The sequence below is a fragment of the Lepisosteus platostomus genome, chromosome 15 (assembly GCF_059453375.1).
Source record: "Lepisosteus platostomus isolate fLepPlt1 chromosome 15, fLepPlt1.hap1, whole genome shotgun sequence".
In the NCBI taxonomy this organism is placed as follows: Eukaryota; Metazoa; Chordata; class Actinopteri; order Semionotiformes; family Lepisosteidae; genus Lepisosteus; species Lepisosteus platostomus.
The window spans coordinates 13813401-13824840 of NC_142625.1; the positions used below are offsets into that span (position 1 = coordinate 13813401).

General features: G+C 50.4%; 1 protein-coding gene across 1 annotated transcript; it reads left to right on the forward strand.

The window, feature by feature from the left end:
• The first annotated feature begins 903 nt into the window (after positions 1–903).
• Positions 904–11187, forward strand: tgif2 (TGFB-induced factor homeobox 2). Its single transcript, XM_088608361.1, has 3 exons — positions 904–1382; positions 5497–5753; positions 7759–11187. Exons 1-3 carry the CDS (start codon positions 1364–1366, stop codon positions 8590–8592), a joined length of 1110 nt encoding a protein of 369 aa, XP_088464487.1. The 5' UTR covers positions 904–1363; the 3' UTR covers positions 8593–11187.
• Positions 11188–11440: the final 253 nt, after the last annotated feature.

An 11440-nucleotide genomic window follows, 5' to 3' on the forward strand; every position in this document is an offset into this window, starting at 1 on the left:
TTTAGCAAGTTAAGTGTTTTGTAAGTGTACAATACTCTAGACAGTAACATTCATTTGAAGGAAATCTAAATCAGATTAGGCCTGTGATGTCATTCACTGAAGATCAAGATTTTTTTTTTTACTCTTGTATCTTCTTTAATGTATTTTATAAAGGATTACTTATTTGTAGATTCAAGCATAAACCAGCCCTGATATTTATCTGGTGTTTTTATTCCTACTGGGCTTACAGAGCATAGTAGCTATTTTGAACAATGATTAACTGAATATCTGCAGGTCTGGATAATAAAATATCTCCTGTATATAATACAGTAGCAACTTTTTTTATCTCAAAAACCCTCTGAAATTAATACATTTTTCGGTTATAAGGACCAGACTAAGCTCAATGAACCAGTTTGCGATTCCCAGTAAAGGTGCCCAAATTATCGTATTATTACACTGCTCATTATTTCTTTCTGTTTTCCAAGTGATTCTACCACCAGCTACTGTTCCAAGCTTTCTGGCTGACATGGGGAATCGGCATTATAGCACCCGCTGGCAAGATAATGTGGCGAATATAACCACACGCTTTTCACTTCAGCCCTGCAACAGTTTGTATTGCTTCTCGTCGACACTTTGCCGTGCAGGAAGTTCGATCGGCACAGCCCGACCGCGGGACCGGCGCCCGGGTCGCAAGCAGCGCAGCTGACGGGGTGCCCTGACGGGGTTTGGGGGTGCCCTGACGGGGAAGCCCGCAGCTGACTCTCGCAACGTGTTCCCCGGCGCACACGGCCGACAGCGCCGAGGGGAACCGAAATCGAAACAAAGCGGGCTCCCGCTCCGTTTTAACACGGCGGCGTGGTGTTCCCCCCAAAGCAGTCAGATTCGCCCTGCGTTACTTAATCAGTTCAAGCCACAGTTTCGCAGCAAGTTGCTGGGCCTTCTTGACTTCTGAATGAGGTGCTGCGCCTGTCACTCACTCCATGATACCTCCGACGGGCTCCCGCTTTCCTCGGGCCGTGATTGGATCCGGCGGGCGCCGGGGGAGGGACCTTCCCGACTCGGGCTGTCAGATTGGCAAACCGAGGACAGAGCTGGTGTTTGCCTGCAGGTAGACGGGCTACAGCGACAGGAACACTGACACAATTGATCAAGACTAATTTCTTTCAGGACCGTCTCCAGGAGCTGGATTTAAAAGCCGGACGAGGCAGGGACGCTCTTCAGTGGGGGGTTTCGGCCAGGGAGAAAGCAGAAGCGGTCGCATGCGACGCCAGGCGCTGGAAATTCCCGTTTTGTCAGTGACTTGTCTTGGTTCACGGGCTTTTTGCGAAGAACTTCAAAAAGACTGCAGCCTGGGAGCGAAAGGAGCCCTCTTCCATCACAAAGAATGAAACCTTTCAAGAGAGGTGGGTTGCATATTTCGGCCTGGATCTTGTTCTTTTTTGTGTGTGTGTGGCGTTTTCGAAGCGGGGCTTGTTGTAGGCGGACGGTGGCGAAGCCGCAAACGAGCCGTGCGCTCGGCTGTTGTTTTTAAAAGGAATGCGGCTTTTTGTTGCGAGTAAATGCAGCGTGTGTTTGGGTTTGAATTTGGAGGGACAGTTATGTTTGGAAGCAAGCATGGTGTCCATCTGGCGGAGCCAAGGAGAACAGTAGGGAGAGGGGAGGGTCGTGTGTGTAAGGGGGCTCTTTGTACTTTTTTAATGTATTTTTTTGGGGGGAATTGTGTTGAAATGCACGGGTTCAGCTCAGGATTCCCCCCCCTCCCCACGGTTTTGTAAGTCGTAAGCACAATAACATCGAGCTGTGTCCGGGCCAGAATATTTGACGGCGTAGTCCGGTTTATATATTGAATAAATGGGAAAATGTGACCACCCAACAAAAGGTAGACTGGAACGGCTCCGTCTTTTTAAAGTTTTAGGTCTGTTTCTCTTGCGGATTCGCAAGCGATTCTATTTGTATTTTTCGAGTAATTAAGTAATTGCTCAAATTTAAGGCGCAAACTACCGATGACCATAAGTACGAGGGTAGCCCTGATTTAATTGTAAAATTATGACTTGTGTGCAGCAGTTGGGTCATCTAGCTTGTTTTCCTCTCCAGTTGTGAGGATGTGCAGTTTGACGTGCTCTCCCAGAATTATTTTCCGAAGCCACGTTTCTGCCGCCGAACTTTTTTGACAGCTTGAGAAAACCGCGCAGCTTCCTTTTTTTCCTATTTACTATAAACAAAGACGGTGTTCAGGCTTCTGCCAGGTTCGTTTCACATCGTCTAAAGCGTGGAAAGGGGGCGATTTGGGGATGAATGTTTGACTTTTAACATTCCTGCGAACTATTAATGGCAGCGTAAATGCAGAAGTGTAAGCTGCTCCAGATACTAATTCCGACAGCCTCTTTGATTCAGCTCCGTTTAGATTCAGCCCTGTTAATCCAGTGGATCTTGTATCGAATCTTACGCTGTTTTTATTTTTAAAAACGTTTCCGAGGTAGAACAGGCCGTCCTTGTCCACCGGAGCTCGCTTCCACAAGTTACCCTCACAAGTTATCGCCGACTTCGACGAGTCCATTCAGAGCGACACAACTTGTAGCTTCTCTCCCCTGTGGGAATACACACGTGTGTCTCGGGCATGATAGCGTTTCGAGTTTTGAACGGGGCTACAGCCAGCTGTAACGCCCGTTGTTACACGTTTTCAGTGCCCAGACCCGCACCTTTCCAAGGCGGTACAGTATCGGCCGTGGCCGCTCGGTTATACCTGCCCCGGGGCCACGGGATTTACGGCAGCGCGCCGCCGTGCGAGACGTGCTCGGCTCTCCCCCGGGCGGACGGGGGATGCGCATTGTCCCCTTTGTCAGGGCTGCCCGGAGGAATTCCCGTATTCTCCGCTGCGCTGTGGATCAGATTACAGGAGGGGGGTTACAGCTTCCCTTGCACAAGGGATAGCAAACGATTCAGTGCGCGCAGACCCGCAAGACTGCTGGCTCAAACGTGTCACTCGGAGTTGTCTTCTGGGGAGGTGCGAGTACGCAGAGTAACGGCTTGCAAATCAGTTTGTACTAGCGGGTTTGGGTGAAAGTGGTAACTTTTTGTTTTTCACGCGTTCGTGGAGTGTATGAGAGGCAAACAAGCGTTCCTTTCATTCAAAAACATGTCCCACCAGAGAAAATCGCTGTTATTACAGAATTTTTGTTTTTGCGGGTCCTGCATGCTGGGCTGGGTCACCAGGTGTGTAGATTAACCGCGGCGCTGTTTAGTGTGTTGTGAAAGGTACGTGTGGTTTTGTGGAGCTCATTCGCCTTGGGTTTTGGGTCTGGCCTTGGGCTCGCTTCGAGCTGAGGAGGAAAGATCCATGACGGTACAGTATACCGCCATGGGAACACGTTTCTTGTCAATAATAAGTACGTATGAAAAGGAGTATCCAAAAGACAAGACATGAGTTGAGCACATACAACGTATTGAATACATAAACTGTTGATAAACTATCAAATCTCTCCATAAAATTAGATGTGCTGATTGAGCTGCCAAACTGTTTGATATTCACTTGTAGTCATTTACAAAGAACCAGAGGTTGGAGGTCTTGCACATAATTACACAGCCCTTATTAAACTAAAGTCTGAGTTGATAAAAGATGCCTTTGTAGGCGTATAGCATTTAGCAACATTGCCCCCTAGTATCCCAGAGCAGTCCAGTCCTGCCACACTGAATAAAATCCTTTGAAGCAGTAGCCACTGAAGAAGAGCTGGTTAAAGCAGTTAATCTAGCCATCATTTACTAGCTGATTCTGCTTTCTTTAATAGCTGAGCTGTAAAGAGTATCTGAAGGCGCACCAGCTGCCCAGTACCGATTGAACACTTTTGTTGTATCTTTAGTGTCCTCCCAGAAACTAAATGCATCAGGTCTGGCTGGTATCGGCATGGGGGACTTCTAAAGAACGGTTTTGGTGTTGCTGGCCCGGTAGGTGGCACCCTTCCTCCTGGACTAGAAAATTGTCTCGCGGTGGTTACTACAGACACTGTCCTGTAGGAGGTGCCCACCTTCAGTTCTGACATTAAAGATCCCATGGCAGTGTATAACCCCTGTCTCCTGGCTAAACTCCAGGTCACAGGGCCCAATCTGGCCTCTCAAATGTCTTCTTCATGTGATTAGTGAAGCAGTTTCTCACTTCTCCACTCCATCTGCCTCATCCTGGGGCTGCTGCTGTTACCCAGGCGAGATAAGTGAAGTGGCTTTCCCTCCTGAATGCTAAGTGCTTTTCACCGGTCAGCTCTTTCCTGCTGGTCTGTGATGGCCTGCTGCACACCTCGGTGATCTGGATCAGGTGGCCGTTTGCCTTGCCCCATCTTTAACAATGGAGGCGCTAACGAGCACTGGAGACCCTGCTGTGCTGTGCGTCTTGACTGGCCGTTGCTGCTCGATGGTAATGCACACAGCAACAGGCCTGTTTACAAATGGCCTGCAAACAGTGAACACGCATAGAGCAACCACTTCACTGGGCAGAAAGCTGCTGGGCCTGGTCAGTTTCCCTTTGCCTCACACTGAGCCCCCATTCAGCCTTTTTAATTATATTTCTAACAGTTTCTGAAAGCGGGTTTACCTACCTCCTTTCGCTCCATCAAGGCAGTTTATTAACTGTTGCTCCCGTTAATTGGCAAGTTCAGCAGTGCCGTTAAGATGCTGCTCTCTGTTGGAAGTGTGGAGCTGGAAGAATCTGCTCAGAAACCGGTTCACGTGCTTTCTCGGTCTCCAGCACGGAGCCCGCACGACCTTGTGCGTCTCTGCGCTCTCCAGGTGCGTAGGCCCCAGAAAACCGTTGGACGTCGTGAAGCACAGAACAGTATCTGGGGCTCCCACTCTTAACTGGAGAGCTCCAGACCTTCAGTGATCATGGGGTGGGTGGCCTCCAGTCAGTGGGTAAAGCACAACCTTTTAATTTGCTTAATTGAGCGATTGGAGCACACTCCCGAAAACTCTGTAGGATGCAGACTGGGGATCCTGATACTTTGTTAAATGGAACCTGTCTGAGCCACTGTTGCCCTACCCCCCATCTCGCCACCTTCGCTCTTCTAATTCTGGTCCTAATCTGTCCCCCAAGCCCGTCTACACTCCATGGGTGACTGGGCCTTCTCCTGCTGCGCCCCCAAAGCTCTGGGACTCTCGCCCAAGTATATCGAGGAGTCACCTTCTCTACACCCCTTCAAATCCAGACTCAGACCCTTCTTCTTTAGAAGAGCCTTTACTGAACTGGTTCTGTTCTTTCCCCCTCTGCTCCTACTGTATTCAGTACCCCCATCTACTGTCTCCTCATTGTGTATTCTCATTGTGCATATCTTGTGTATTTTTTTGTTGTTGTCATTCTGTAAGACACTTTTAGAAGCCACGTTTAAAGGCGCTGTACAAAAACAAAAGTTTACCTAGGTTATTTAATAATAATAATGTAGTGTGGACAGGCCAGGACTAGAAGGCCTCAACGTGTCATTCACCAGGTCTCGCGGTTTCTAATGTTTGACTCCTCGGCCCGCTGTCTTCCAGCCCCCCAGGACAAGCGCCCCTCTCCGCCCGACCTCTCGGCGGTATCGGACAGCGACCCGTGCGAGGACGACGGGGACGGCGACGGGTCCCCCCTGGACGCGCAGGCGGGCCCGGGGAAGCGCCGGCGCCGCGGCAACCTGCCGAAGGAGGCAGTGCGGGTGCTGCGCGGCTGGCTGTACGAGCACCGCTTCAACGCCTACCCCTCGGAGCAGGAGAAGCTGAGCCTGTCGGGCCAGACCGGCCTGTCCGTGCTGCAGGTGAGACCGCGCCGGGGGCTCGGAGCAGAGCTGGTCCCGCGCCTGGTAATAATGATAATTCCTGACGCTTATATAGCGCCTTTCTGGACACTCCACTCAAAGCGCATTACGGGTCATGGGGATCCCCTCCAGCACTGCCACCTGGATGATGCGACGGCAGCCATAGTGCACCAGTACACTCACCACACACTCAGTGGGGAGGAGAGCAGAGTGAAGAAGCCAGTTCAGAGATGGGGATTATTAGGAGGACATGATTTGTAAACGCCAATGGGGAAATTTGGCTCCTGAGTCAGTCCCGCAGGCCGAGCCAGTCTGAGAGGGGATCGGGAGGACCGGTCAGGCTCAGGAATAATAATTCCTTACACTTATATAGTGCCTTTTTGGACACTCCACTCAAATCACTTTGCAGGTATTGGGGATCCCTCCACCACCACCAGTGTGCAACCCCACCTGAATAATACGCCAGTACTCGCACCACACACCAGCTCTCAGTGGTGATGAAGCCAGTTCAGAAATGGGGATTATTAGGAGGCCATGATTGGTAAGGGCCAATGGGAAATTTGGCCAGGACACTTGGGTTACACCCCTACTCTTTTCGAGAGACGCCCTGGGATTTTTAATGACCCCAGAGAGTAAGGACCTCTGTTTAATGTCTCATCCGAAGGACAGCGCCCTTTTACAGTGTAGTGTCCCTGTCGCTATATTGGGGCATTAGGACCCCCACAGACCGCAGTGAGAGCGCACCCTAATGGCCCCTCTAATCCTGCTTCCAGCAGCAACCTTAGTTTTTCCCAGGAGGTCTCCCCTCCAGGTACTGACCAGGCTCACACCTGCTGAGCTCCAGTGGGGCTGCAGGGTGATACAGCTGCTGGTATAAGATGTTTTGGCTGGAATCAAGTGCTCCATCTGTTCTTATAAGTTCAATTCAAAATAGTTTATCCATCCCCAGGGAGGGCACTTTAAGCACAAGTTATTAATCGGAAGAGGGATTCGGACCCTCGTCTCCAGGGGAGACTGCGAGCTGAACGTAGAGCCCTAGGCCTTGAGTGAGGCCCTGTGCCCAGTGGCCACAGTCCACCCAGCTGAGGAGATGTGGAAACAGAGAAGCGCTTCAAGTGCTTTCTCTGTTTCCACCTCAGCCCCTGCCTGGGTGTGAGGAGCTCAGAGCGGGCAGCTGCCTCTGACTGCGCTGTTAGGGAGCCCAGAGGGGTTTATCCTCCCGAAAGAGGGAATGATGGTACAGGAGAGAGGAATGATGGTACGGGTGTCTGAGGTGGGGCAGGGCACACAAAGCTATACCTAATAAAATTAGCAAGGAGCCTTTATTCAGGTACAGAGTGCCTGCTGGTGCACTTCACTGCCAGTACAGCTTTACAGTGGGGATATCCACAGGTGCGCAGACTGCTTAAGTGGTGCCGAGCTGAAAAGCATTCAGGTTGTGCCTGGTGCCCTTTAGGCTGAAATTGTCAGAAAGATTGTGAGCTTGGTGATTTAGGCCCAGGGCCTTGTTAATGCCAGCTGTTGGAAGCCTTTGTGACCACTGGAGGGCGCCAGTCTTACTCACTTGATGGAGGAGAACAGCCAGGCAGGGAAAGTCTAGAGGAATCCGCCCGTCTGCTATTGGGCTTTTCTTGATAAACGGAATTAAAGCCCCGTATCTGTTTTCCTTCCTTTTTATTTCTGTAGCTTTTCAGTTGCACCAGGCTTTTCTAAATCTTCCTCGGTTGAATTTTATTCCTGAAAAGATGGGAGATAGGCCGGAGTCTTCTCAGCTATGATATTGCACCTGTACTGAGCTTTTACTATTCAGAAAACTACGAACAGTGGCGGGGAGATACAGATTTCACTTGAGAAGGTGTGGCCCTTGTGAAAAATAAAAACGTTTTAATCTGGCCATAGCTTTTTTTTTAAAAAAAAAAGAAAACAAAAGCGGCTTTTGTAGGAGGTGGGAGGCGAAGGCGTGTTTGTTCCTCCTGCTGACCGCTCTGTGTTTTCCTTCCCGCAGATCTGTAACTGGTTCATCAACGCTCGCAGGAGGCTCCTGCCCGACATGCTGAGGAAGGACGGCAAAGACCCCAACCAGTTCACCATCTCCCGCCGCGCGGGCAAAGTCCCGGAGGTGCGCGGGGCAGGGAGAGCCAGCCCCTCGGACAGCAGCCCCTCCCCGCTCCCGGCCCTGCGGCCCTCCGTCATCCGCCCCGCGCCCGCCCTGGACCTCGCCCTCCTGGGCAGCACGGCCGCCGCCATCTTGGCGGGCGCCGGCCGCCTGACCCCCGCGCCGGGCTTCCTGAACAGGCCGTCGGCGCAGAGGCTGGTGGACTTCTACAGCCCCGCCCCCCTCCTGGGGAAGACGGGCGAGCCCGCCCCCTCGTCCCCGGCGACCAGGCCGGATTCCGCCAGCCCCACGGGGGGGCTGTTCAACACCCCGCCCCCCACGCCCCCGGAGCTGTGCCCGCAGGACTTCAGCGACCTGCGCATGCTGGTGGACGCCGCCCTGCAGCGGGCGGCCGAGCTGGAGAGCCAGCAGAGGGCCCAGACTGGCGAGGGGGCCCCGGGGAGACCCCAGAGCCAGCCCCCCACGGCCGGGCCGGACACTGCCGCCGCTAGCGCAGGGGGAAGGAGCGCTGCCAACAGCGGCAGACAACAGCGCTCCTCCGGCCCGGACGGCGCTGTCAGGAGGCCGGAAGGGGGCTCCCTGCCCTCTGGGGGGCGCGTGCTGCTGGAGCAGAGCCCGTGGAGCGCTGAGGGCGCCCAGGCCAGGCCGGGGCCACACGCCTCGGCGCCCTGTCTGTGGGGCCCCCAGCACAACCTGCTGGCCGTGAGAGAGGCCGTCAACTAGCGCCGAGTCTGTGCTCCTGCCTCAGTTCTTCTCTCTCCCCGGAGAGATCCATTCCTTCTCCTGACCCGTCATCCTGTTGGGAGAGAAGATGCGGGCTGGGCAGCCTCTACTGCATGTCGAGTACTTCCAAAGTATGCCTTCGCAATCTTCGAGATCTTTCTTTTTTTCAATCCAGGCGTCCGGACATCTGCGAGTCCCTTGTTACACATGGTGCGAGCAAACCTGTGCCCAAGAGGATGGACCTAGAGGACAGTCTTTCTGCAGGTGCTCTGGGCCGACTACGTTATTAGGGCTTTTTAAAAAAAAAACTATTGCAGTATCCGGAAGATGTCCTGGATTTCAACACTGTAAAACCGCATTCCAAGGATTCTGGCAAGTTTCTGGTTTGAAGGAAGGAATGTAGATGTTTTCCTAATGAAATGGAGAAACTGCAGTTGGATGTTCTTTCGTAGTCTTGCCCAGAATGGATATAACTAAATGTCGTTCTGATAAGATTTTTTTTTATTTTATTTGTATTTAATTTGGGGGGGAATTTGAGGGGAGGTTCTAAAACTATTCTTGGATTATTCCAATATCCGTTTTCTCAAAACTAAAGATGTGAAGACAGGCAGGAGATAATCTGTGATCGTGATACCGTGAAGCTCAAATAAGGCCTGTTGGAGTCTGAGGGAAATGCTGATGTTCTGTTTTTGTTAGTGCTACCAGCCCAGTTTTAACCTGATCACGACCAGCACTGGACTTGTGTGGGATTGCATTAAAACTAAAGGGTCCTGCTGTTTGATAGGTCCTGCTGTCTCCCTGTTAAAGCTGAATCTTAGCACCATGAATGTCCTTGGCAACAAACGTGCCCCTTTTTAAGAAACCATCTCCTCTGCATATTGCTGCACAGTGGGCAGATTGATCGTGTTCTCTGTCCTGTTTGTCCAAGAGGCTGCTGAGACGGTCGTCTGCTCAGGTTTAAAAGTAAAGCCTCTTCAAGTCTCTCTTGTTATCTTGTAGAAGAACAGGACTCTGTCCCTCTACTGTAAAACTGTGAAGTTCCCTCAACAGTAAGAATTTAATGTAAGTGTGTTGCTGGTGACAAACTGTTGAAAACCACGCTCACTCATAAAAATCAACCACACCAGGCTTTTGTACTTTACTTTCTCAGTTCCTTCGCACTGCTTAGAGTGAATCTTGTATTCGTGCCTCTTCAGGTGACTGTAGTTTCCATTGAAACAGAACTATTGTTCCTATGTTTTCTGCTGCTGCTCCCTTATCCCCTGTTCTCCTGATGCTGACTTGTATGTGTGAGAGTCTGTGTGACTTTGTTTTATGTGCTTACGCTTGATGCAGTGTAACACAGGGGCACCAATGAATGATCTTGACGATTTAGGACTTCTTGAAGAAGCGACCAGTAAAACGAATGAGTTTGTTTAAATTTTCAGCTGATTTGCTCCAGCTCTTCCAGCCCCATGAGAATGTGGTGCGCTTGGTCACTGGGCATTGCCAGTGACTGCAGAGACACAGACTTTCAGGTAGTAGGAAGGGAGATAGGCCCAAGGGAAAAGCTTTTCTTGTATGAAGACCTTTTGTCAGTGGGGATCAAAACCTCTCTCCAGTTTTATAAGGGAAGTTTTTTTTGTGATGCTCGTCTTGCAGGTAAAGATGTGTATATATAATGTACTTTTTTTTTTGAGGGTGGGGGTGAGAGGAATGGACCATACAAATTAAATTTTAGATATTCCAGTCGTTTTATTTCCATGTAGCTCCATGATCTAGATTCTCTCTCTACCCCCCCCCCCCCCCCCAGTCCTGTTTTCAGTTTTACCTGCTATAATACTGGATTTTCAGCTTTTTGTTTTTCCCTTTCTGTAGAATGTAAAATTATACATCAAATGTAGCTGCTAGGTAAGTGTAAGTGCTGAAGGTGCCATATCTGCCTATTTAAATGCGTGTGTCCATGACTTATTTGGGCATTTACTGTGGCATACAGTTCAGTGTAGCTTATATCAAATTTGACCAAATGTGTTTGGACTGCCTGGTGCTCTGGAATCCCTCTGCCAGAGGAACATGCTGATCATCTGGACTGTCTGATGTTCTTAAATCACTCCTGCGCAGGGACACGCTGATTGTTTGGATTCCCTGGCGTTCTGAAATCTCTCTTGCCCAGGGACATGCTGATCGCTTGGATTCCCTGGTGTTCTGAAATCTCTCTTGCCCATGGACATGGTGATCGTTTGGATTCCCTGGCGTTCTGAAATCTCTCTTGCCCAGGGACATGCTGATCGTTTGGATTCCCTGGCGTTCTGAAATCTCTCTTGCCCGGGAACACTGTTGGAATGTGGAGTGGCAGGTGCCTTACAAGGGAACAGGATGGGGACATGCGTCCCTTTTCAAATAAAACTGTTGGATAGTCTGTGCAATATATGGGGGAAAAACTTTAAACTCCTTGTTTTTGTAGCCTTAACTATAAATGTTTTTGTACAATTATTTCAGAGAATAAAAGCTGAATTTTCATAGTGTTGTTTATTTCTGTTTTTATTTTTATTGTGAATCTTTCAGTGGGGCAGTAGTTTGCATTGCTGCCTCACTGCCTGGGGCTCGGGGTTCAATTCATGGAGTTGTATGTTTATACAGGTTTCCTCCCATACCTCCCAAAGACATGCTGGTAGGTTAATTGGCTTCAGAGAGAATTGGCCCTGGTCTGAGTGTTTGTGTATGTGCCCTGTGATGGACTGGCATCCTGTCCAAGGTGTATCCTGCTTTGAGCCCGTTGTTTGCCTCGGTAGGCTCTGGCTTCCCCTCAACACTGAACTGCAAAAAAAAGTTAGGAAATGGATGGATGGAACTTTCACTATGTGAGTTT